This window comes from Myotis nattereri, assembly GCF_964212035.1.
Source record: "Myotis nattereri genome assembly, chromosome: 5".
NCBI classification, from domain to species: Eukaryota; Metazoa; Chordata; class Mammalia; order Chiroptera; family Vespertilionidae; genus Myotis; species Myotis nattereri.
This window is the reverse complement of record NC_138080.1, coordinates 32,553,057-32,576,014: the sequence shown is the minus strand read 5'-3', so window position 1 is coordinate 32,576,014 and position 22,958 is coordinate 32,553,057. Positions and strand designations below refer to the sequence as shown.

The 22,958-nt window shown below is 53.4% G+C and overlaps 2 protein-coding genes across 4 annotated transcripts; both read left to right on the top strand.

The window, feature by feature from the left end:
• The first annotated feature begins 200 nt into the window (after positions 1-200).
• On the top strand, positions 201-10,335 carry CDC34 (cell division cycle 34, ubiquitin conjugating enzyme). 3 transcript variants are annotated; one of them, XM_081091617.1, is made up of 5 exons: positions 201-524; positions 3,440-3,526; positions 3,651-3,748; positions 4,586-4,720; positions 9,201-10,335. In XM_081091617.1, exons 1-5 carry the CDS (start codon positions 348-350, stop codon positions 9,406-9,408), a joined length of 705 nt encoding a protein of 234 aa, XP_080947743.1. In that variant the 5' UTR covers positions 201-347; the 3' UTR covers positions 9,409-10,335. The 3 variants fall into 3 exon arrangements, with proteins under 3 accessions (XP_080947743.1, XP_080947744.1, XP_080947742.1); XM_081091618.1 differs by having other exon boundaries at positions 289-524; positions 9,205-10,335; XM_081091616.1 differs by having other exon boundaries at positions 302-524; positions 3,362-3,526.
• Positions 10,336-14,332: 3,997 nt separating this feature from the next.
• Positions 14,333-21,108, top strand: GZMM (granzyme M). Its single transcript, XM_081090693.1, has 5 exons — positions 14,333-14,424; positions 18,476-18,635; positions 19,707-19,842; positions 19,946-20,209; positions 20,807-21,108. Exons 1-5 carry the CDS (start codon positions 14,370-14,372, stop codon positions 20,978-20,980), a joined length of 789 nt encoding a protein of 262 aa, XP_080946819.1. The 5' UTR covers positions 14,333-14,369; the 3' UTR covers positions 20,981-21,108.
• The last annotated feature ends 1,850 nt before the right edge of the window (positions 21,109-22,958 follow it).

Below are 22,958 nucleotides of genomic sequence, written 5' to 3'. Positions count from 1 at the left end.
GGACTCCACTTCCCGGCGTGCCCCGCGGAGGAACGCAGGTGTAGTCGGGGCCGGGCCGCGGCACGCAGGCGCAGTCGGAACCCGGTGGCGGCGCGCAGGCGCAGCCCGGGGCGGGGCGCGCGGGCCGAGCCGAGGGGAGCGCCGGGCAGGCGGCGGCGCCAGAGCGAGTGGAGCGCTCGGGGGTCGCGGGCGGCGGCGGCGGCGGCGGCGGCGTAGAGGAGGAAGGCGGCGGCGGCCCCGGCGGCGCCCCCCCGGCCGGCGCGCGGCCCGACCCGGCCCGCGCCCCCGCGGCGGCCTCGCCACCCATCGCGCCCCCGCTCCCGGGCTCCTCCTCCGCCGCCGCCGCCATGGCCCGGCCGCTGGTACCCAGCTCACAGAAGGCGCTGTTGCTCGAGCTCAAGGGGCTGCAGGAGGAGCCGGTGGAGGGCTTCCGGGTGACCCTGGTGGACGAGGGCGACCTGTACAACTGGGAGGTGGCCATTTTCGGCCCCCCCAACACCTACTACGAGGGCGGCTACTTTAAGGTGAGCCCGCAGCCCATTCGGATGCCCCGACCCTTCTCGCATGGTGATCCCCCTCTCCCTTTGCCCAGGCTCTCCGCTGTCACTCGGGGTTCCTCAGTCACCCCTTCCCAGGCCCAGGAGTCCCCGAGAACTTAAACTCAGACCCCCCCCCCGAGTGGAGGCTCGGGGCGCTGTTTTGTTTGGGCGGGTTCTTGTTTACTTCCCTCCTGGGAGGTCTCAGCCCCTGGTGCCCCCTTCCCCGGCCCCTCCCTGGCGAACCCAGCCTTCAGCCCCTTTCCCAGCCCCCTGCCCGGAACAGACAAAGGCCTCCCCAGAACCAGCAAGCACTATTGTTGGGGAGCACCGGCCTCGGGGAGGGCAGCAGGGAGGGAGGGTGGCCGGCGGTGTGGGGGTAGGGGTCTGGCTCCGCCACTTGCTCAGATGCTAACAAAGGCCTGGATGGGTTTGGCAGCCGGACCTGCTTGGAAAGCAGCCACCCTTGCCGATAGCAGCGGGCCAAGCCCTCGCAGCTTTATCCGGAGCTTTACAAAACCTGTTCTCTCGGGAAGGTTGGGGCGGAGGTGTCACTCCTGCCTCCCCTGTCCTGGGAGCCACACTCCGGGGGGAGCCCCGTGGGCCTCCAGGACCCTCGCCGAAGCTCCGGCTCCTCTCACCCCAGCTGGCCTTGCTCAGGTTCCACTAAGCAGATGGCCAGAATCTCACTCTGGGCCGTTTCTTCTGTGGTTTAATTCCAAGCAGTTCCCTGTTGTTGTTGTTGTTGGGATCAGGAAAGGGAAGTAGGTGCTTTCCCTGGGACTGGTGTGACAAAGGACTCGGGCAGCTTTCTCGTCCTCAGGATCTTAGTCCAGATGTGGCCTAGGAAGGACCCCTTTCAGGTAGCAGGCCTTGACTTTTTGAGCCAGAGGGATGAGGCAAGGCGTCTCCCTGTGGGAGAGGTGAGAAATGAGAATAGAGCTTAGGAACACACCCCATCACAGCCTGCCAAGAGCATGACTAGGACCTGCCAGGTTTTGCCTGGCTGGGAGGCCTGGGTGGGGAGCAGAAACCACAGCCAGGCCAGGCTGGGGGGTGGGGAGGGAGGGGCAGTGCTGCCCAGACAGATGTCTCTGTTTGCACTTTTGACTAATGTTTTGGTCTCACCTGCTCAGTTGTCTGTGAGGGAGCCGCCTGGCCTGCTGGGGTGGATGAGGGGAGGAGTGTGTACAGCCCTGGTCTGAGTTGTGAATTTGGAGTCAGACTGCCCCAGGCAGGGAGCAGATTTGGGGCTGATTGCTGAAAGGTTTACCCAGCCCCCTCCCTAGCCGCCTTTGTCTGCTTGGAGAGCAGCAGGCTGCGAGGATAAGGGCTCCTTCAGAACCAGGATCCCACCCTTAGGCAAAGCCAGGCCAGGACTAAGATTGCGTAGAGCGGTAAAGGATGTGATGGCTGGCTATGGCTTCCTCAGTGGTTGCAGGGATTGTGAGGAGAGCCTCCCAGGTTTTTCTGGGGATAATCTCATTTTCCTAGAAAAGAATGGATTGTGGAGGGAGCCTGCCAGACTTTGATCACATCTGCCATAGGGTCTAAGGAAGCCAGTATGGAGTCTAGGGTGGTTCTGCCACCCACCCAGTCCTCCCATTCCGGTCTCCATGTGGTCAGGTAGGGAGTGGGTTTAACCCTCTTCCGCAGGAGATGTGGAAATGCCCATGGGCCACCGTCACTTCCCAACCACTTCCTCCAGCACCTTTTCGAGGCCCAACCCAGCTGCCCCTAATTCTCCTTTATGAGACAGGCCCCGGGCAGTATAGTGTGCTAAAGGGTGCCAGAGAAACCAGGTTCTGGAGCCCCTCCTACTTCACTTGCTGTGTGCCCTTGGGGAAGGTGCTTTCATTCTCAGGGGTAAACAAGGCATGATGAGACCTGATGGGTGCTTGGTGCAGGGAAGGCCTGTCCCCCCCCCCCCCCCTCCACTGAGGAGGCCTCAGCCATTTCTCAGGGCGTCACTTGTTCTGCCGCCACAGCTAGTGGCCTCATCATGTAGCCGAGAGCAGAAGGACTTGACCCAAATGGCCCCCACCCAGCAGAGATGCCCTGTTCCTCTGTGGCCCCTAGCCTGCTCTTCGCCCCTGAGAGCCTGAGGCACTGCCAGGATCCTGGGCCAGATGTCCCGAAACCTGCGACTTGGGGCTTAAGCAAGCAAAAGAAGCTTCCTCACCTACTGAAACTATGTAGCTCTGTCACCCAATCGGTCAGGTGGCCCTCCCCGTCTCCCACGTGACCTTCCTGTCTGCCTCTTGATCTCCCAAGATGGACACCTGTGGGCAGAGTGTGTCCACCCAGCACTGACTCATCTCCCACAGGGCCCAGGCCACAGAGGTGTCGGGAAGACCTGCCAAGTGAACACACATCTATTTTAATCCTCCCCACAACCTGGGCACTGAGGCAGGGAGTCCAGCACTGTACTGAGGCGCACAGCTCCCAGGGCCAAGGCCTAGGCCCCTGCTGGTCTGTGGAGCTGTTTGCTGGTGTGAGCCCACCTTGGGGCCCAGCCTCCTGACCCTCCTACAGGCCTGGGCCAGATGGGCCTGGAGCTGCTCTTTGGGCAAGTGCCCACACTCCCCAGTAGCAGGATGGTTACCAGGATCAGCTCAGGTGACCCCCAAAAAGCCCATGGCAACCTATTGTGCACCTGACCCCAGATCTGTTAGGGGTTTGTGCGGCATGTGCAGGATTCCTTCTGCGCACAAGTGCCCGTCCCAGCTGAGTGGCCCTTCTGTAGAGGGGTGTCCATCCCAGCCTGATGTCCTTGTTCGTGTGTTTATGGACGGAGTCCTCAAGAGGTATCCTGTCCTGTCCAGCCTGCACCCATACTCGGCACTGATGGGACAACAGGGCCAGCCCTTGTTGAGTCCTCCTGCTCTCTGCCCACCCCCCAGGCACGCCTCAAGTTTCCCATCGACTACCCTTACTCCCCACCAGCCTTTCGGTTCCTGACCAAGATGTGGCACCCCAACATCTATGAGGTGAGCCTGCCTCTCCCCACTTACCCCTCCCAGCCTCTCTGCAATGGGGGCGGGCAGGGGAGGGGCACTGTGTGGCCTGACATGCTGGTATGGGCACTGATCCCTCCCTCCTGTCCCTGCACAGACAGGGGACGTGTGCATCTCCATTCTCCACCCCCCAGTCGATGACCCCCAGAGCGGTGAGCTGCCCTCGGAGCGGTGGAACCCCACCCAAAATGTCAGGTGAGGCTGGTCAGCAGGTAGACGTGCCCCCCCGACCCCCAGCATTTCTGACTTCTTTGCTCCAGACATGGGGAGACACACCTGTGTCATCCTTGGGGTCACAGCTCCTTGCAGTGCTTTGGCATCTATTGAAACTGGTCTTCTGCAAGCGTGCTGGGGCCCTGGGGGTCCGGGGCCATCTCTGCTGGCCTCTCCCCTCATTTCCTGACACACACTGCCCCATCAAATGGGAATCCTGTGTTCATATCTTTCTGCCCATAGGATCTTCCCTCTGCCTTACCCTGAGGTCTCCCCTCCTTTCTCATCCTCCACCGAGCCTAGCCAAGTCCCCAGGCCTGGCACCCCACCTCTTTGCCTGCATATCCTTAGTCCTGCCCAGGCCATAGTAAGAGATGGTAGCTCAGAGGGACCCTTTTGCCAGGCAGGGCACTAGGGCATGGAAGAGGCGTGTTTCAAGTGGAAGGAAGGTGCTCCTGGGCTTGACTGCCCACACCTATCTTGTCCAGAGAGCTGGGCATGCAGCAAAGGGCAGGAGTAGTCAGGGAAGGCCCGCTGAGAAGTCTAGACAGATGTTGCTTTTGGGATAGGGAGGTACAAGGGGATCTCTGAGTGGGTATTGGCTTTATGGTGTGTCCAAAAACTCCCCAAGTGACATTCAGGCCTCAGAGGCTGCAAAGCTGGCATTTAGCGTGTTCTCCAATAAATAGCAGCCACCAGGGGGCTGTGCTCAGCCTGTGGCTCCTGCTACAACGTCGGACCTGGCTTCCAGGATGTGTAGTGCAGCCAGTGAACACCCCTCACACCCTGTACCCACTGACTTTGTGCTCCCTCCCCCAGGACCATCCTCCTGAGCGTCATCTCCCTCCTCAACGAACCAAACACCTTTTCCCCAGCTAACGTGGACGCCTCTGTGATGTACAGGAAGTGGAAAGAGAGCAAAGGCAAGGACCGGGAGTACACAGACATCATCCGGTAAGGAAGGGCTCCCAGATAACCTGGCTTCTCACATCTGTCCACAGGGCAGGAGTCACCAATGGGGAAACCTAGGCCACTGGACAGTGGAAAAGATCCAACCAGATTCAAGCCCAACCCATTGGTTCTTTCCTCCTGTCTCCCCTCTCTCCCTCCCTCTCTCTCTCTCTCTCTCTCTTTCTTCCTCTTCTCCTCCTCCTCCTCCTCCTCCTTTTTAAAAGAAAATTGGGTGTTTTCTGCAATTTCAAATATCTTTCATACAAGTCCATGTATGTAATGTAGTAAGTAGACATACTGTGTGTGTGTGCATGTTGGGATATGGGTGTATCACACACACAGGCATAATAGTGCAGCACAGAAATAGATACCCAGGTGTCCAGCAGCGAGCTCCAGAGGTCCTCCCAGTGTTCCCTTTACCCCTTGCCCCCCTCTCTCCAGGGCAGCATCTCTGACAATGGGGGCCTGTGGTAAGTGTGTCCAGCAAATGGTGGGGGTATGGCTTGCCTGTCCGCTTTTAGGTGCTTCATGACCCACATCCAGGCATACACGTGTCCTTCCACTGCTTGTTTCTGTTCCTCATCAGTTTTTCATATGGTCATTCTTCATGTTACTGAGATTGTGCTTTGTGTAATGTTTTATCTTTCCCACTTAATAATTTGCTGTTGCGAACATCACTTAAGTTTGTAATTTTGAAACTTGGAATCATTATTTAAAGGCAGAAAAAACATATGGTATCAGCATATTTAGAAAATAGCCTTCTTTTCTGAAAAGATAATTTTTTCGTGGTTCTAACTTAAGGATTTGCGAGAATTAGCCTCTTATTCTTGTAGTTGTTCCCAGTGCTCTTCCCTCACAAATGAGCAGGCAAACATCTTCCAGACTCCATATGGTGGATTCTCAGCAGTGCGGGTGCCAGATCGGGGGCTGAACCTTGTTTGGGGCTCTGGGTGTGCAGTCCACTGGCTTTCTGTCCAAGCTGTGTGACCCATTCTTTTGCCTCTTCTGTTTGTCGAATTCTGTGAGCTCTTGTGTCCATTGTCCATTGTCACTTTTTATCATGGAGTTTACTGATTTGTTTCATGACAAACGGCCCTTTATTAGCTTTTTTCTAAATACCTTTCAGTTTGTCATTTACCTTTTATTTTTTATTTATTTATGTTTTTATTGATTTCAGAGAGGAAGGGAGAGAGAGATAGAAACATCAATGATGAGAGAGAATCACTGATTGGCTGCCTTCTGCATGCCCCCTACTGGGGTTCGAGTCTGCAACCCGGGCATGTGCCCTTGACTGGAATCCAACCTGGGACCCTTCACTCTACAGGCTGACGCTCTATCCACTGAGCCAAACCAGATAGGGCTCATTTACCTTTTAATTAGAAAAGCAAATAAGAAGTTAAACACACCCCTGCCTTATGGCCCAGTCATTCCAGGCTTAAGTACTTACCCAAGAGAAACAGGCACATTCTGCACCAGCATCCATGCAATGTTCAAAACAGCACCAACTCGCCAAAAACAAACAACAACCCAAATGTACATCCACGGTGAAGGATGAGCAAGCTATGGCCTGTTCACCAGCCATGTGGACACATCTCCAGGTGTTAAGCTTCGTGAAGGAAGCCAGGCAAACAAGGGAGCACACTCCTGGACAGGAATCCTAGGAAGTGCATCTGTGGCCATCGGGGATATGGGCTTTAAGAGGCATAGGGGCCATAACCGGTTTGGCTCAGTGGATAGATCATTGGCCTGCAGACTGAAGGGTCTCAGGTTCGATTCCAGTCAAGGGCATGTGCCCGGGTTGCAGGCTCAGTTCCCAGTGGGGGGTGTGCAGGAGGCAGCCAATCAGTGATTCTCATCATTGATGTTTCTATCTCCCTCTCCCTTCCTCTCTGAAATCAATAATATATATTTTAAAAAGGCATAGGGGCTCTGGCTTGTTTAGCTCAGTGGATAGAGCATTGAACCACATCCAGTACAGCCAGGGGTGAACCTGAGGAGGGGTGGTGAAGGTTTAAAGAAAATAGACAAGAGAATACAGCTGGGGCTAGGTAGGATCACTACCTAGATGAGAAAACAGTGACAGCTTGTAAGTGAAGCTTTATTTTATAGTCAGATCACACAAAGCAAAACAAGGGGAGTTGTCAGCATGTTTACAATGTTCTTGCGAGTTTCAAAATCTATTTTGTTACTCAAGCCTTGTTTTGGCAGCACTTGCTGCACTTCCCACAGCCCATTAGCTACCTAGGAACAAGGGAGGACTATAAGGTCAAGCTTAATTGTGCTAAGAGGGCTCTGCCCTCCAAGCTGGGACTTGTATGTGGCTCTGCCACAGGTGAGTCTGAGACTTGACTCTATAGCCCCTCCCTACAGAGCGTCAGCCTGCGGACTGAAGGGTCCTGGGTTCTATTCTGGTCAAGGGCACATGCTCAGGTTGCAGGCTTGATCCCCAGTGGGGGGCGTGCAGGAGGCTGCCCATCAGTGATTCTCATCATTGATATTTCTCTCTCTCCCCCTCCCTTACTTTCTGAAACCAATAAAAATATATGTTAAAAAATAAAAGAGGCATAGGGGCGTCTGGGGTGATGGGTACATTTGTGATCTCATTTGTGGGGTGCTTTCAGGAGGCACATGTGTGTCAGAGCTCACTGCTGACACATTACATGGGTACAGTTCGTGTTAATAAAGCTATGGACAAATCAAATAACGAAGGCAAAAACATTTATGTACAAATAGAAGCAAAAACCCCATGATCCTAATACCTAATGGTTCATGTCTGGGTGTATCCTTCCAGATGTTTATCCAAAAAATGGGACCACGCTGTATAGGACACTTTGTAACCAACTTTTTAGTCAGGTTTGTTGAGATGTCATGTCCAGTGGAGCTCATCCTTTTTGGAGTCAGTTTGGTGAGTTTTGATAGTCAACATGATAATCTCCTTGCTGAGGTGCAGATCCAGCTCCACCCCCTGAACTTTCCTCCCACTCTACCCCAGCAGCCCCTGCTCTTACCTAGAAAGTAGGAAACAGCCTTTAGTAGCTTCCTGGGGCCTGATCTTTGAGGCTGTCCATGTGTTTACTTGTCATAACTTGCTTTTCCCTTCCTAAGAAACCAACCATTTTTTGTCTCTAAACAGCCCTCAGTTCTCCGTTTCACCTCATCCTGCAGTTTGACTAGTCCCGTCTTACCCACATGTGTGTGCACCTGTGAGCAGATGTACGCGCGCACATGGCATTGGTGGCCTTGCAGTGTCAGGTCTTCTACCTGTCCTGTGGTGCCCCTCTCTATCAACTTCTGTTTTCTTTTCCCTTACTAAATTCTGCTGGCTTCTTTTAGTCTGGCCTGTTTTTGCTGGTTGTTCTGTAGTGGTGTATGTAACAATTTTCTAAACCACTTTGACACACACAGCCCCCAGGGGACCCATGAGCAACAGGGTGCACCCTTCTCTGTATCCCCCTGTGGTCCCGGGAAAGCTGTCCTTGATGCTGGGCAGTCATAGTTTCCAGTCTGGGAGCTGATGAACTGTGATGGACATAGCAGCACTAGTCCCCCACCAGCCATCCTAGGAGGTGCTTGGCAAGCACCTGCTCTGCCAGCCTCATTTGATACTTGTGCACAACCCTCAGGGTCTCAGGGTGAGTGCTGGGTGGCACCTTCAGAGTATCCTGCCCACGTGGCCCGCTCCTTTGCCAGTTCTTCCCCGCCACCTCCCACATGGTGCCGAAATAAAATCCAGACTATTTTTATCCCTCCAGACTCCCTGTGGGCCAGCTCACATGTGCCCACGTGGGTAGCTGTGATGGCTGCTTTCTGCCTGTGTGCTCACCCCCATCTGCGTTCCCACATGTTCTGTCAGCGTGACCAGGCAGAGCCCCTGGTGGGCTTAGAGGTTTTAGCATCTGTGGATTGGTCCTGCGAGGTTCCAGTTTCAGATGTACTTGGTGCTGGGGCTGGGGTGTTGACGGTCAGGTGTATGTCCCATGGAATGTTACTACCCGGTGTCACCTCATTTGTCCTCCCTTTCACTGTAAACAGGAGCATTTCCCAAACCTCGCCTGCTGCCTCGTGAGCAGTGCAGTGCTGAGTCCACACTTTCCAGGGTGAGCTCGTCCCATCCTTTCTCTCTCTCCCAGGGTGCTGTCCCCACCATCCACTTTTCCTCCCTCTGCCTGCCTCCTAGGCTCCTCAGCTGGTTGAAGTCCTCAGCTGTGGCCCTGGAGGACTAACCCCCTTGATATTTTGTCAGCTGGGTTAAGTGTACACTTTCGTGGCAACCTTTTAAACCTAGTGTAGCAATCTTCCAGGATCCTTGGTCCCTGCTGCAGTGTCCCCTGTGGCTTGGCCTCGGTCAGGCCCCTCCCCGGGGCTTAGTGCACGAGTCACACTCCACAAAGCTGCCTGGTCACCTCCTTTCCTCCAAGGGCATCTGGCTATGGATCCTGACAAGGCCATAGCTCGCCTGACTCCCTGCCTGTCTCTCCCCCAGGAAGCAGGTCTTGGGGACCAAGGTGGACGCGGAGCGGGATGGTGTAAAGGTGCCCACCACGCTGGCTGAGTACTGCGTGAAGACCAAGGCCCCGGCGCCCGATGAGGGCTCGGACCTCTTCTACGATGACTATTACGAAGATGCCGAGGCTGAAGCTGACAGCTGCTTTGGGGACGATGAGGATGACTCTGGCAACGAGGAGTCCTGACACCATGTCCCGCGCCGAATAAACTTACAGATTTTACCTCACCAGGCCCAGACTCTGTGGGCTCTCGGGCACCTCCTGACGCCGAGACTACCTCAGGGAGGTGGCTCCGCTCTTGCCTTGTCTCCTTGGTCTCGCTTTCCTTCTCCCATGTTTGTTCTGGGTTTTCCTCTGCTTCAGAGGAGGGGCCCCGTTAGTGCTGGGCACCTGGTGGGCCTTGGGGCAAAGGTGGCCTGAGGGCCCGGACTCCAGCCCTGTCTACTGGAGCCAGAGACTTGGGGCTCCCAGCTCATGAGTGGACAGATTAACTTGTCACCTCTTCTCTCGGCTTTGGTTTGTTTGGAATCTAAATAAAACAACTTTATGAGAAGCCCAGAGACCAACCTTTCCTTGGCCTCCCCAAGGACTACAGGGTACAGTGGCCGGGCCTGATGCCTGCGGCACCTAAGTGCATGGAGCCCAGGGGCAGGCCTAGCACCTGGGTGCACTCCTGAGGCTGAGGATGTGGGCCCAAGGTCCTGAGCCCTAGGCTGGAAACAACCTGCCACCTCCAGCCCTCAGGTGGCTCCACCCTACTGCCTGCAGACGCTGCACCCAGTGTCACCCAAGCCTCTGACTTTATTTCTGTGTAACTGAAAAGCCTGGAGCAAGCTGGAGCCAGGGTCCGATGGTGACATCAGAACAAAGGCCCGGTGAGCCCTGGCCTGACTGGTTACTGTGGCTGGAGCCTGTCTGACCCCCATGCAGGTGGCGGACAGGTGCACCTGGGCCCTGGCAGACCCCGTAGAGCCTACGCACTTGGTCTGCTTCCTGCTCCATGAATGCACCACAGCCCCAGTGCCACAAGCACAGCTTTTATAGTTGGCCCTCACAATTTTGTTTGTTTGTTAACATGAATGATTTTCCTACATTAAAATGTGCAAAGTTTCACCCAGTTGTTTTAATTTCTTGCTTTCCTTAAACTCAACTGGTGGGCAGCACAGGGCCAGTGAGGCTCCTCTACTCTGACGAACACACCCACTCACCAGAGTACTCAACTGGATTTGAGCAGAGTTCCCCCACCCCCATGGCAACCACACCCTTCCTCCTCCCTGGGCCTTGTCTAGGGGCCTCTGAGCCCCACTGTGCATTACAGGTGAGGCAGCCCGCAGAGCACCCATGAATACTCTTGGACCCCCACATGTATGACCCTCTGCAGGCACCAAGGCCAGGACAACAGCCTGTGTTTTTAGCTTGCAGGCACCTCCTGCTGCTCAGGCCTGGGGATGTACAGCCTCTCTTCAGTTCCTCTTTTAAGTTGGAGGCATTTCCTGCGGGGGAAGCTGAGTCAGCCTCTGCACCTCGCGGGTGGTGAGGGGGAAGATGTCACCCACAGTGTGAGCTACTCTCGGGCTGTTTCCTGTGAGCCCGGCAAGTTGGTGGCAGCCTCCAGAATGGCAGTGAAAGGGAAGGGCCTCCTGGGGCCCAGGAGCCACTAGCCTGCACCAGAAAGCCTTATATTAGCAAACCAGGACCCTTAGCCAAACTAGCCACACCCACTTTACCTGGGTCTGGCTGTTTATGAGCTGCAGCTTCAGTACTGAATAATGTCCCAAAAAGCCAAAAGTACTTAGTTTGGCCATTTATAGAACATTTTGTCAACCTCTGTCTTAGGGTCATGCCAGCACCCACTGCCACCCTCTGGCTTGTTGGTTCAGCTTCTCTCCTTTCCCTGTCTCCACACTCCCAGTGCTACAGAACAAACCACCTGAACTCAGTGACATAGAGCCACTGCCACTGTATACTCCGCTTCTGTGGGTCAGGAATCTGGCAGCTTGTCACCTCGTCACCATGTCTAGGTGACTTAAATCCTGGGACCTGGGGTCTTCTGGAGGCATCTTAACTCAGGTTGGGCGCCTGGGCTGGGGCAACTTCAAGCCCAGGCTCAGAGGGACTGAGTGGCCCGCACATGCCCCCACACCCACCACCAGGGCTTCCTCTCAGCATGGCGGCACAGGCTCCAAGATGACGGTCCCAGGAGCAAGGTCGTTTCTGAGCAGCCTTGGAGGTCACACCACGCCGCTTCAGCTGCACACAATTGGTCGAAAAAGGCACAAACCCACCCAGATTCTAGGAGGGGGGACACAGACCCTACCTCTTGATGGGAGCATGTCGGTGGCCATGTTCTAAAACCGCCGCAAGCCCAGTCACCGTGGCTCAGTGGTTGAGTGTCAACCTACGAACCAAGAGGTCATGGATCAATTGCCGGTCAGAGCAAAAACAGGACACATGCCTGGGTTGTGGGCTCAGTCCCCCGGGGGGGGGGGGGGGGGGGAGGAGGGGAGCGCGGGTGGAGGGGGGCCATGCAGGAGGCAGCCAATCAATGATTCTCATCATTGATGTTTCTATTGCCCCCCTCTTCCTTCCTCTCTGAAATCAGAATGTTTTTAAATAAATAAATAAAACCGCCACAATCTGCCCCGGCCAGTGTGGATCTGTTGGTTGGAGCATCGTTCCATACACCAAAAGGTCGCAGTTTGATTCCCAGTCAGGGCACATACCCAGGTTTCAAGTTCAATCCCCAGCTGGAGGCAACCGATCCTTGTTTCTCCTATCAATGTCTCTCTCTCTCTTTCTCTGTCCCTTCCTCTCTTTCTAAAATCATAAAAGCATGTCCTTGGATGAGGGTTTTTTAAAAATAAATAAAACCGCCACAGTCTGTCCCCTTTTCCTCCATAGACTGTACTCCACACGACTGCCAACAGAGCTTTTGCACACACAGATGTGACTAAAATATCTGAGGCCTCCAGTTTTGAATCATCTTTACTGACCAAGCCAAGGACAGGTGGCTTTGACATGCAGAACTTCAGTGTTCTAAGCTGCATAATCTATATATATATATATAAAAGTCTAATATGCAAATTGTCCCCACGGGAGTTCAACCGGGAGACCAATCACTCGCTATGACATGCGCTGACTACCTGGGGGTGGTGTGGAACGAAGGGAGGCCCTGGCCGGCATCCGGAAGACTCCGATCAGCCCTGATTGCCGGCCAGGCCTAGGTACCCTACCTGTGCATGAATTTCATGCACCGGGCCTCTAGTGGAGTTAATAATTAGAGTTGAGCCCTAGCTGGTTTGGCTCAGTGGATAGAGCTTTGGCCTTGGACTGAAGGGTCCCAGGTTCCATTCTAGTCAAGGGCACACACCTTGGTTGCAGGCTCCTCCCCAGCCTGGGCCCAGGTCAGGGCTCATGCAGGAGACAACCAATCGATGTTTCTCTCTGTCTCCCTCACCTGTGGTCAGCAGGATAACAGCCCCAGAGATGTCCATTCCCTAATCACAGAGTCTGCTCTGGGGAAAGGCAGGAAACAGTTCTTCCCTGAGGTTCCTGCCTACACCGGGGTTTAGCCCAGTGAGGCCCACTTACTACTTCTAGCTTCCAGAACTAAGAGAATAAATTTGTGTGGTTTTAGGCACTGAATGTGAGGTAATTCCTTAATCTGTTACAGCTGCAGGCGGAAACCAACATCCCCAAACTCCGCATTCTCTGTGTGGGCCTCCTCTCACTTTGGGCTCCCCCCGCCCCCCCCCGTCCCCCCCCCCCCCAGTCTGACATCCTTCCAGCTCCAAGTCCAGCAGAGAGTGAGGCCTGTTTCTGGAAAGTTCCAGTAGAAGAAACCTACACCATGGCCCTCAATGAGACTGCTTAGAACAGTGGTTCTCAACCTTCCTAATGCCACCTCCCTTTAATACAGTTCCTCATGTTGTGGTGACCCCCAATTTCATTGTTACAAATTGAACATAATTAAAGCATAGTGATTAATCACAAAAACAGTATGTAATTATATATGTGTTTTCCAATGGTCTTAGGCGACCCCTGTGAAAGGGTCGTTCGACCCCCAAAGGGGTCGCGACCCACAGGTTGAGAACTGCTGGCTTAGAACATTCTGCCCTGAACCAAAAGAGGGGGAATGGAGCAATCTGATTGGCCAATTTGGGTCACATGGATAGGGAGGGCTGAGGAGTAGGCTGGGAGGGAGGGAGGACTGAAGCCCCTGCGAGCCTTCATAACTGCCCCGGCCCTGCCTGGCCCAGAACAGACATCACTGCTCAATATAGCACTCCATGCAGGTGAGCCTGACTAGGACCCTCAGATTTGTGGTCATCCCCCAAGTGCTCATAGCACACGAGTGTTCCTATCATCTGTATCCAGAATAACCAAAGTTTGGAAACAGCCCAAGTGTCCACAGAACGATGAAGGGATAAACAAGATGCGGTCCATCCATACAATGGAGTGATTCAGCCTTACAAAGGAAGGAAACGCTGCTATGTGTTACAACATGGATGAACCTTGAGGACATTGTGCTCAGAGAAGTAAGCCAGACACAGAAGAACAAACACTGTGCAACTGCACTCATACGTGGTCCCTAGCGGAGTCAGATCTGTAGAGACAGAAAGTGGATAAGTGGGTGCCAGAGACCGGGGGTGGGGGCACGGGGAGGTTTAGTGTTTAATGGGGACAGACTGTCAGTTTGGGAAGATGAGAAAGTGCTGAAGATGGATGGTGGCGTTGAGTGGCTACACGACATGAATGAGCTTAGTGCCCCTGAGCTGTATATTTAAAAATGGTTAAGATGGTACATTCTATGTTATATATGTATTTCGTCATGATAAGAAACAGGGGGCCAAGAAAACAACCACCTTAAAACCACACACACAGAGGTGTGAGTTGGGGGTTGAACATGATGGGATATTAGATGATGAGGGGGAACTTTTGTTAATTTTTCAGGCGTGATGTGTAGTGTGGTTTTTCTCTTCAGAGAGACTTTTCTGAAATGCTTCTGGGTGAAAAGCAACTAGCTGGGGTGGGGTGTGTGCTGTGGAGAGTGAAGCTGTGAATGCGACCTCCCCTATAGGAAGGGGTGGGTGGGGTGGGAGGTGCTGGGGGCCCAGGCAGCACCCAAGGCTGAGTTCCCCAGCGCCATGGAGGCCTCCTTATCTCTGCTGCTGCTGCTGGCCCCAGGGGTCCTTTGGGCAGGTGAGTGGGAGCTGAGCAAGGGGGGAAATGCCTGAAGGTTTGGGCGCCGGGTGTTCATGGGTGGGCATCACAACAGATTGGAAACAAGTCCGTTGTCCCCAGAAGGTGACTGATGGAAGAGAGGTCGGCCACTCCAAAAAGGAGGCAAGGCTGAGCCGGGGCCCTGAGGTAGAAAAGTCAGGTCACATCAGGACACTTTCAGATTTTTTCATTTGGACTTAACTTTGATCTTACAGAAAAGTCACTAGAATCCTACAGGTAACTCCCATCTCCTCCTCCTAGATTTCTCAATTGTAAACCTATTGCCGCAGTTGCCTTATCAGCCGCCTCCGGGTGTGTGTATAAAAAATAAATATATGTGTTATTGTTATGAACCAATAGAGAGTAAGTTTCAGGTGCATGGCCTCTCACTCTTAAATGCCATGGGGTGTTTTCTGTGAGCAAGGATGTTCTCTGCACAATTATGGCAGGATTCTCAACACCGTGCATTCATATTAGCTCATCTACAGACCTGACTCAAAAGTCCCTATACGCGTTCCTCATGGAAACAAACCACCCGACCTCCTCCTCCTCCACTACGAGCAGTTTCTTCGTTTCCCCCTGGGTCTTGTGATGCTGGTATTTGTGATGCCTGTGGGTCTGCCTGCTGTGCCCCTGAGGATGGGTTCAGGTTGTGCATTTTCTGCAGGAATCACAGAGGGTTCGCGCCTGCTTCCTGGTGCCATTGTCTAGATCACTTGGTGAAGCTGACAGTCCCCAGATGTCCCCAGAGTAAAATCATTAATTTCCTCTTGTAGTTGTTTTATGGGGAGACTCTGGGACTCTGAAAATATCCTGTGCTCCTCACATCTCACCCTGGAGCTGGATTCACAGAGCACCACAGAAGGTGGGGCAGATGCAGACTTTTTGCTTCCTGGCAGCACCCGACAGGCAGGGTCCTGATATACATACTGGGTTGCAAAGCAAGAAACTACAACCTAGTGAGTGAGGCGACCTGCCCAGCATCGCCTGGTTGGAAGGACAAAGCTGGAATTTGAGCCCCTGCTAGCTGCCTCGCCAAACCATATATGTTTGGCCAGGACTCGATGCCCGGGAGCTTAAGATAAAAGGCGGTGGGAGATGGGCATCGCAGAATTCTAGCGGGGCTGGAGGACTGTGTTGAACTGGGGACCCAGTGGGATACGTGTTCAATCACCCACCCATCATCATTTCTCTCTCTCCCTTCCTTCCATCCATCCATCATTCTTTCTCACTTTCTTCCTTCCTCTTTTCTCCCTCCCCCTTCATCTTTTCTCCCTCTCCCTTCCTTCTATTACACATCCATCCATCTTTTTTTTTTCTCATTACCACCAAACCAGCACTTCAAGAAATGCTAAAGGGACTGTTGGAAGAAGAAGAAATAGAAAGAGAGGGAGGAAGGGAACATCGATGTGAGAGAAACACATGGATTGGTTGTGTCCCACACATGCACCCCAACTGGGTGCTCTACCCACTTAGCAACACCAGCCAGGGCTCTCCATCATTCTTTCTCTCATTCTTCCTTCCTGCCATCCATCATCCCTCCACCCATCATCCTTTCTCTCTCTTTCTCCCTTCCTTCCTTCCATTCATTTATCAGCCATCCATCATTCAGCCATCAGCCATCCATTCATCTATCACCCATTTATCCATCATCCATTTACCATTCATCCATTCATCAGTTGTCAGCCATCCATCATCCATTATCTATTTTGTCATTCATCCATCAGTATTTGCCGAGCACATACTGTTCAGGCCTTTTGTAAACACAACAGACTAGTAGGGTAGACAGTCAATGAGCAAGTCTGTGTGCGACACACTGTCAGGAAGCGCTGAGTGCTAGGGAGAGAACAGAGCAGAGGAAGGGGACGAGGGTTATATTAAGGAAGTTGGGGCGCAGGGGTCTCTGAGGAGATGGCGTTCGAGCAGATACCCAGGGAGGAAGCCAGAGTTGGGAATGTCTGGAGGAAAGGCTGCCAGAGCAGCGTGTGCAAGGAGCCTGAGGCGGGAATGAAGGCAGCGCACTGGAGGAGCCGCGGGGGTGGTGTGGCTGCAGTGGAGTGATGAGGTGTGGGAAGGAGGCAGGACTCGCTGATATGGCTCTTGTGAGTCATGCGGAGTTTGGATGTTTAAAGCATGAAGGGGAATCATAGGAAGATTTTGATCTGATTTACATTTTAAAACTTTTAAAAATATATTTTTTATTGATTTTAGAGAGGAAGAGAGAGGGAAAGAGAGATAGAAGCATCTATGATGACAGAGAATCATTGATTGGCTGCCTCCTGCACACCCCACACTGGGGATCGAGCCCACCACCCAAGCATGTGCCCTGACCAGGAATTGAACCATGACCTCCTGGATCATAGGTTGACGCTCATCCACTAAGCCACACCAGCCAGGCCACTTTAAAACTTTTTATCAACCTTTTAAAATTAATGATTGGCCCTAGCTGGTTTGCCTCAAGTGGATAGAGCGTCGGCCTGCGACTAAAGAGTCCCAGGTTCGATTCCAGCCAAGGGCACATGCCCAGGTTGTGGGCTCAATCCTCAGTAGGGGGCGTGCAGAAGGCAACCGATCAATGATTCTCTCTCATCATTGATGTTTCTATCTCTCTCTCCCTCTCCCTTCCTCTCTGAAATCAATAAAAACAAAAAAAATAAAATCATGATTGATTTTAAAACAATTTTTATAACATTTTTCTTTTGTTTGTTTTTAAAATATGTTTTTATTGATTTTTAGAGCGAGGAAGGGGAAGGGATAGAGAGATAGAAACAATGATGAGAGAGAATCATCATTGATGGGCTGCCGCCTGCACTCCCCCTACTGGGGATCGAGCCCACAACACGGGCGTGTGCCCTGGCCAGGAACTGAGCCCTGACCTCCTGGTTCCTGGGTCAACGCTCAACTGCTGAGCCACACCAGCCAGCCTATAACATCTTTATTGAGATATCAGTCACATGTCATACAATTCACCCTTTTAAATGATATAATTCAAGTGTTTTTAGTGCATTCGGAGTGTTTTGCAACCAGCACCTCTATCTAGTTCCAGAACGTTCCCATCACCCCAAAATGCAGCCCCATCCCCATTAGCAACCACTCCCCATTCCCTCTCACAGCCCCTGGCATCCATTAACCAACCCCCTTCTGATCTCTGTGAATTTGCCTGTTCTGGACATAAATGGAATCACACTGTGTGGCCTTTAGTGTCTGGCGGCTCTCACTGAGCATCATGTGTTCAAGGTCCATGTGTACTGAGTGTCAGGGCTTCACTCCATTGTTATTCATCACCTGATGCTGGAGATTTGGACTGTTCCCACTTTTTCGCAATGTGTGCGCCCCACTGCCGTGAACGTGTATGAACAAGATTTGTGTGGATATATGTTGTCATTTCTCTTGGAGGGGAGTTTCTGAGTCGGGTGGTAACACTTTTAACCTTTGAGGAACTGCCAGGTTATATCCACAGTGGCTGCACCATTTTATATCCCATGGAGGGGATGTGAGGGTCTAGTTTCTCCACTTTATTTATTTATTTTTAATATATTTTTATTGATTCAGAGAGGAAGGGAGAGGGAGAGAGAGAGATAGAGACATCAGTGATGAGAGAGAATCATTGATTGGCTGCTTCCTGCACGGCCCCCTGGCATATGCAACCCGGGCATGTGTAACCCGGGCATGTGCCCTGACCGGGAATCAAACCCAGGACCCTTCAGTCCACAGGCCGACGCTCTATCTACTGAGCCAAATGGGCTAGGGCTAGTTTCTCCACTTTAAACAGCTCCTCCAGCTGCTGCAATAGGCTGCCGCTCTGTGGTGCTCAGGGATGGAATGTGAATGCCAGATGGTCACCTGCTGGTAACCAGGATGTGGGGGTGAGGGATGAGGAGGGATCAAGGGCAGCCCTACCTGTCAATCTGAATGTCTCGGGTAACAGAGGGGGCTGTGTTAGGGTCCAGGCTTCTTGGGCTTGGGGTGGAAGGGTCATGGTGGGGATGGGACACCCAGCCCTAACCTGGCACTCTGTTCCTCTCCCCAGGAAGTGTCGCATTTAAGACCCACATCATCGGTGGTCATGAGGCTGCCCCCCACTCCCGGCCATACATGGTCTCGCTGCAGAAAGCCGGCACCCACTTCTGTGGGGGAGTCCTCGTACACCCGCGGTGGGTGTTGACAGCTGCCCACTGCGTGGTTCAGCCGTGAGTGACCCTGACCTGCCCAGCCCTCTGTCGCCCCAGGCATCCGTATTCTCACTAGGGAGTGGGTCCTGACAGATTTAAGCCAATTATAGGCTCATAGGGGTGTCCCCTTTCCCTCTCCTGTGATTGCTATGGCATGTGTGCGTGACATCGGCATGAGGCATGCATAAGTGACATTAGGCTACAGGATTCCTAGGGAAGCTTTACTTGATACCACAAAGCACCTTCCTTCTGGGCAGAGTTAGGCCTCTTGTGACACCCAGGGATGTGTCTCCCACTGTGGCCATGGGGATAAGCTGGTCTGTGAGAGTGGCAGAACCAACCCAGGAAGCCACCAAATAAATCAATCTTGGAGCTGCCCTACCTCTGGACTAGCCGCTACTAAAGATCCCAGATCAAACTGGTCAAAGTAACCAAAGGGGATCTGTTGGCTCGTGTAACTGAAAAGTCTAGGAGGACATAAGGCTTCAGGAATAGCTGGATCCAGGTGCTTGCACGAGCTAGTCAGGAGCCTGCCCCTCTCAGCTCTTCTGTTGTGTCCCTCGGCCATATAATCAGGAAGGTTCTCACAAGGTGGCAAGGATGGGCCCCCTTAGATCCTGTGGAAAGTTTGTTTCTCTATAGTTGGGGCAAAGTTATGAGGATCGATACTGATGAGCCTACCTAGGGCTTGTGCCAGCCGTAGAACAAATCACTGTGGTTGAGGTATAGCGTATGCCCTGGATGGGGCTGGAGCCCCTCTGAGGGCAGCGTCACACTGAAGGTCATCATTTTTGGACACACAGCGCCTACCTCTGGTCAGGAATGAACTGGAGTCTGGGGCAGGGGTGGCAGCAGGGATAGCTTCCTGGAGAAGGTGGAGAGGAGGCAGTTGAGAAGGAGCAGGGGAAGGACCAGGCAGAGAGAGGCCTGGTAAGGGAGCAGGGGGAGGGGCAGGATCGAGGACCCCTTGGCCTTGAACTCAGCCTAGATGGACCTTGGAAGCAAGGCTCAGGGTATGGGGGGGGGGGGCAGGGGGGGGGCCCGGAGGCTGCAGGATGGCAGCCTGTACCCTGATCCTGTCGCCCACAGGACCCAACAGCTGAGGCTGGTGCTGGGGCTCCACAAGCTCAGAGACTCTGGCCTCACCTTCCGAGTCAAGGCAGCAGTCCTGCACCCCAAGTACAAGCCGGCCCCCAAACTGGACAACGACCTCGCGCTGCTTCAGGTGCGGGGCCTGGCGGGAGGAGTGACAACTGCACCCAGGTCCCGTCTCCCACTGCCGCTGCCCCACTGTCTCTCACTCACCTGTCTCTTTCTGTCACCTGTAGCTGGACGCTAAGGTGCGTCGCAGCAGGACTGTTCGGGCCCTGGGCTTGCCCCGAGGGCGCCAGGCAGTGGCAACAGGAGCAAGGTGCAGTGTGGCAGGCTGGGGGCTGACCCAACCGAGCGGGCAGCTGGCGGGAGCGCTGCAGGAGCTGGACATGCATGTGCTGGACGCCAGGATGTGCAACAACAGCCGCTTCTGGAAAGGCAGCATCACCCACAACCTGATCTGCCTGGAAGCCAAACCCAAGGATCAGGCCCCCTGCAAGGTGAGGGCCAGCAGCAGGGAGGCGAGGCAGCCTGGCCTGAGGGGAGGGCAGAAGCCTCGGCCAGGGGGGGCCTGGGCCCCAGTTCTGTCCATTCTCTGGAGAATTCTGGAGATTGGTACTAGCATTACTATTTCTCAGATACAAAAACTGAGGCACAGAGAAGTTTAATAATTTGCCCTCGGTCACATAGTCAGTGAGCAGCAGGAATGTGCTTTGAGCTCTAGCACCAAAGATAATTATAGCATGTGCAAAGGTCCTGGGATGGGAAGAAGAAGCAAGGAGTGTTTAAAGAACAGGAAGGAAGGAAGGAAGGAAGGAAGGAAGGAAGGAAGGAAGGAAGGAAGGGAGGGAGGGAGGGAGGGAGGGAGGGAGGGAGGGAGGGAGGGAGGAAGGGAGGAAGGGAGGAAGGGAGGAAGGGAGGAAGGGAGGAAGGGAGGAAGGGAGGAAGGGAGGAAGGGAGGAAGAGCTGGGGTGGGGGAGTAAGATGTGTGTAGTGACATGTGGGACCAGGGTACACAGTCAGCCTCCCACCCCCAGGAATAATCATGCTTTGTCCAAGTGACAACAAATGTAACCTGTGTCCTGTGGGTCTGGCAGGGGGACTCAGGCGGGCCCCTGGTGTGCAGCGAAGGCCGGGTGGCTGGAATCCTGTCCTTCAGCTCCAGAGCCTGCACTGACATCTTCAAGCCCCCCGTGGCCACCGCCGTGGCCCCCTACATGTCCTGGATCAGGAAGATCATCGGCCGCTGGTCGGGCCCCCCACAGGCCTGATGCTCCACGGGTGACCCTGGCTCCTTCCTTTGCAGGATCCTCCCTTGCAGGATTATGGGGAGGGGCAGAGAGGGGACCGGACACAGCTCAGAGAACCAATAAATTGTAATAAAGAAATTGTAAGAGTCCTACCTGGATTCTTTTTTTATTATTGTTGATTTGAGAGAGAGAGAGAGAAAGAGAGAAACATCAATGATGAGAGAATCATTGATCAGCTGCCTCTTGCATGTCCCCTACTGGGGACCAAGCCTGCAATCTGGGGCGTGTACCCCGTCGGGGAATCAAACCATGACCTCATGGTACATAAGTCAATGCTCAGCCACTCAGCCACGTGGCAGGCGAGGTTGCACTTCTGAGGCGGCTGCAGGGAGCCCAGCAGCAGGCGAGGGCAGGCTTCTCCCCGGAGGAGCTCCAGGGTGAGGCCCAAAGGGTGGCAGGGGATGCCACTGGGCACAGCTGGGAGCCACAGCCAGAGTTTGGCTGGCAGGGGGTGTGCTGGTGCTGGGGAGCCGGGTGGAGGTCACTGAACAAGCATTCCAGAATATTCTTCTTTTTATTTTTTAGTAATATCTTTACAGTATTTAGAAATAATTCACACACCTTACAGTTCATCCATTTAAAGTGCATAATTCAGTGGTTTTTAGTATGTTCACTAAGTTATATAACCATCACCTCTAATTCCAGAACATCCCATTACCCCAAAAAGCAGCCCCGTCCCCATCAACAATCACCTCTAGCCCCTCCCCAACCCCTGACACCCCAAGTCCACTTCCTGTCCCTGTGGATGTGTCGGTTTCGGAGTTATCACAGGAATGGAATCACACACTGTGGCCTTTTCCACCCTCATTGTAGTGAGGGTCGGCGCTTCGCTCCTCTCCATGGCTGAGTGATAGGCCAGTGTGTGTGTTGTCCTTGAAGGACATTTGAGTGTGTCCACCATTTGACTGTTGTGAATTCACTGCCATGGACACGTGTGCACGAGTATTTGTGTGGACCCACCTGTCCGTTCTCGGGTGGGCACCGAAGGGGAGATTGCTTGGCTGTAGTGGTTGTGGAACTGTTTGAGGCACTGCTGTTTTCCAGCAGAATCTTCGTATCATGAAAATCTGAAACACACAGCAAAATTGAAACAATGATACAGGGAGCACTTCGGTGCTTCGCCATTTCCTGTCCCTCTGTCCCTCTGTCCCTCTGTCCCTCTGTCCATCTGTCCCTCTGGCTCAGCTGTGGACGCTTTTCACAGCACAGTTCCCCAAACCCTTCAGCAGGGGTTTGAGTCCTTCCTCTTCCTCTGTCTCGCTCTGTGTCTTCGTCTCCATCTCTATCTCGCTCTCTCCCTTTCTCTTGAATACAGCAAAATGCATACATCTAAGTGGATGGCTTGCTATTTTGACAAAAACTGACAACTGCCTGCCATCCCAATCCCAGCAGAGATGTGCATTAGTCACCCACAAAGACTCCACTGCCCCTCGCAGTCTTGCCTTAAATTTAGTTTTTAGCCGGGTAGCTCAGTTAGTTAGAGCATCGTCCTGCTACATGAAGGTTGCAGGTCTGATCCTTGATCAGGGCATAAATAAGATCAACCAATGAATGTAAACACTATCCACTTGGCTGGGCCTGGCTGTCAGCAAGCAGGCCTGCCCCAGCCCCAGGGCATGTACCAGGAGCCTGAGCTGTCGCCTCCTTTCCTCCTGCCCCTCACTCACCTCACCGTCACGATGAACCTGCCCGCCCAGATGTGAGGTTTGCTGCAAAGGCTGGTGCTTCTTTTTTTTCAGGCCAACTGAAGCTCCCAACTGCTCCTTTGTTTCTTTTTTTTTTTTATTCTGGGCCAGCTTTAGCTCTGGCTCCAGCTCTGAGGCCTCTGCTGCTGAAAGAAGGTATCTGGTTTGTTTGGGTTCTATAATCAAAACAATGTATAACTCCAGCTCTGAGATCCCGGGCTCACTGAAAGCAGGTTTCTGGGGTTTTGTTTAGC

Coding starts and splice junctions, on each gene's coding strand:
- CDC34 (XM_081091616.1), top strand. CDS start 348: ATGGCCCGGCCGCTGGTACCCAGCTCACAGAAGGCGCTGTTGCTCGAG. Junction 525..3,361: donor ACGAGGGCGGCTACTTTAAG/GTGAGCCCGCAG, acceptor TGTCCTGTCCAG/CCTGCACCCATACTCGGCAC. Junction 3,527..3,650: donor GGCACCCCAACATCTATGAG/GTGAGCCTGCCT, acceptor GTCCCTGCACAG/ACAGGGGACGTGTGCATCTC.
- GZMM (XM_081090693.1), top strand. CDS start 14,370: ATGGAGGCCTCCTTATCTCTGCTGCTGCTGCTGGCCCCAGGGGTCCTT. Junction 18,636..19,706: donor GCCCACTGCGTGGTTCAGCC/GTGAGTGACCCT, acceptor TGTCGCCCACAG/GACCCAACAGCTGAGGCTGG. Junction 20,210..20,806: donor AGGATCAGGCCCCCTGCAAG/GTGAGGGCCAGC, acceptor TGGGTCTGGCAG/GGGGACTCAGGCGGGCCCCT.